We start from the raw sequence: 2,231 nt of genomic DNA, 5'->3' as shown, positions 1-2,231 counted from the left end.
TATGTGCTCAGATTCTAATAAAAAGCCTAAAATCTTGCAATTAAAGGATAAAATGTTGCCACAGTTAAAAAGTTTGACATTTTCAGTCACTCGATAGTGAATTATAAATATTATTGATTATACATAAGTTTTATATAAGCAATTAGATAATATCCATATGTATGTACAGAGTGTACTAAGTTTTAGTGAATAAACTAAGGAAGTATGTGGATGTAGTCAAAGCAGAAAAGGTCATATAAATTTATGTTTATTATTATATTTCGTTTTCGAGAGATAGTAACATATAATTCTATACAATTCTTATAACATGAAATATTCACATATTTATTTGCAATTACATTCCGAGTAATTACGAAAGAAGAATGTCTCAACAGAATCGAAAATGTGTACCTAAATAAAAGGGAATAGAAAAATATTGGAAGTGCGTAGTTGTTTCCTTAATAATGTACCACTATGAACTTATGCATATAAGAAAGCGGTGTATTATTCAAGAATTTGTTAAAATCGTATGAATATGTTTCTCTGAAAAAATACCGGGGACCTTGAAAAAATTTGAAAAACGACCATAAGAAGAATCTTCCTTCCACGGTATTCTTTCTTCGAAATCATTAAAATTTTGCTTTAAATATTTCTAAGATCATTAAAAACAAAGGAGATATTTAGATGTTCGCCTTATGCTGGGACATCTTGCAGATTCATTCGTGACTAACGAATAATTTTTCACCCTAATAAAATTGTTACTCGTTATTTACGAATAAATCCTGGAGCCTCGTACATTTTTCAAACTTACAAAAGAGAGTACCCAAGTGTAAATCTTCGATATTTATGCCGACGTCCAAAGTGAAATGGGGAAAATAGCACTCAAAATTGGGATTGAAAGTCTTATTGTCTCAATATTTTGAAAATTGTTGGATTTTATAAAATGGTCTAAATATAGTAAATTGCTTGCTTTTAAGTATTTTTAATATAAATTTACATGTATAAACCATAAACAGAGATACAACATACCCATAAGTAGAAATTTAGATTTTTATCATTGTAATAAAAATTATTACACTCGTAATTTTCATATATTCTACGGAAAATATTATAGATGCACCTCGCTTCATTTTTTCTTTTGCTGACATAATCCAGCATGATGCATGAGATAAGTAGAACACTATTAGGCCTGTCATCTGATAAGTACACTTTTTTAAGGACCAAATATTACATTCAGTATATTCAGTTTTAGTAATTAATGTATGTAGCACTAATTCTGATATGTCCAATCATTTGTTAAACTGAAGTAATAATATTTTATTCCATTTTCATTTCAAAAATATTACACAGTGTACAGAAATGATAGTATTTTGTAAAATTCAGTAAAAAAATTGTAAGATTTTAATCCACAACTCTTCTTAATAATAGTTTTATTACTAGTTAATATGTAACATAAAACAAAAAACAAACAATATTAAACATATTAAATATTAAAGATACAAAATATTAATGTGTTTCAATTTGGAGGTAAGTATTGATTATCCGTGGACAGAGAACTCTTTCTGTAATTGACATTTATTCTACTTCCTTCAGATGTAGTCTGAAGCATGGTATTCTTTAACCACTTTTCATCTAATGGAGCAAAAATGGCAACCTAAAACAGCAAATGATATCAATCCATGTTATACTGATGCTTAGTTAAACATAAAATCAGACTTATTAATTTAATGTAACATTAGTTTATAAAAAGAGCATAGAAATAGTAGGTATTTAGTAAATACTTACTTCATTTGATGGAAGGCATCCTGTGTCTTGACTATAAATTCCAGCCAATTCATAGAAGCCATTTTTATTTTGACAAGCAAGAGGCCCACCAACATCTGTTTCACAAACATTATTCTTTTCTTCCTTAGTTGTAGCACAGATAATTCCATTTGCAGCATTTACTTCAGAGTTCACTCTTAGTAATTGTTCAGTGCAATGTTCTGTTGACAACACTTTCATACTAACTGCATGCATAATTGCACCAGCATAATGTGCTAAAACATAATAAGATTCATTTAATTAGACAATTATTCATATTTTTTACAACAATCTATAATTGCTTGTTTTTCCTATTTCAAGTTTTATTTCTTCAATTGTGCAAATCTTACATGCTTATATTTAATATGTATGTACTTAATATACAGGGTGAATCATTTAAATAGATCCCCTCAAATATCTTCGAAATTATTTATTATAATTATTATACG

The 2,231-nt window shown here is 27.8% G+C and overlaps 1 protein-coding gene across 1 annotated transcript in view; it reads right to left on the bottom strand.

The window, feature by feature from the left end:
• Nucleotides 1–1,495: 1,495 nt before the first annotated feature.
• LOC108574567 (coagulation factor XII) overlaps nucleotides 1,496–2,231 on the bottom strand; it is a 6,779-nt gene continuing 6,043 nt past the window's right edge. The window contains exons 8-9 of the mRNA XM_017937180.1: nucleotides 1,765–2,018; nucleotides 1,496–1,633 (exon numbers count right to left, since the gene is read on the bottom strand). Of these exons, the coding sequence (XP_017792669.1) occupies nucleotides 1,496–1,633; nucleotides 1,765–2,018 (392 nt within the window). The remainder of the gene's footprint in view (nucleotides 1,634–1,764; nucleotides 2,019–2,231) is intronic.

The sequence above is a fragment of the Habropoda laboriosa genome, unplaced genomic scaffold (assembly GCF_001263275.1).
Source record: "Habropoda laboriosa isolate 0110345459 unplaced genomic scaffold, ASM126327v1 scaffold11, whole genome shotgun sequence".
Classification (NCBI taxonomy): domain Eukaryota; kingdom Metazoa; phylum Arthropoda; class Insecta; order Hymenoptera; family Apidae; genus Habropoda; species Habropoda laboriosa.
Note: the sequence above shows the minus strand (reverse complement) of the source record. Positions and strands in the feature narration are given on the sequence as shown.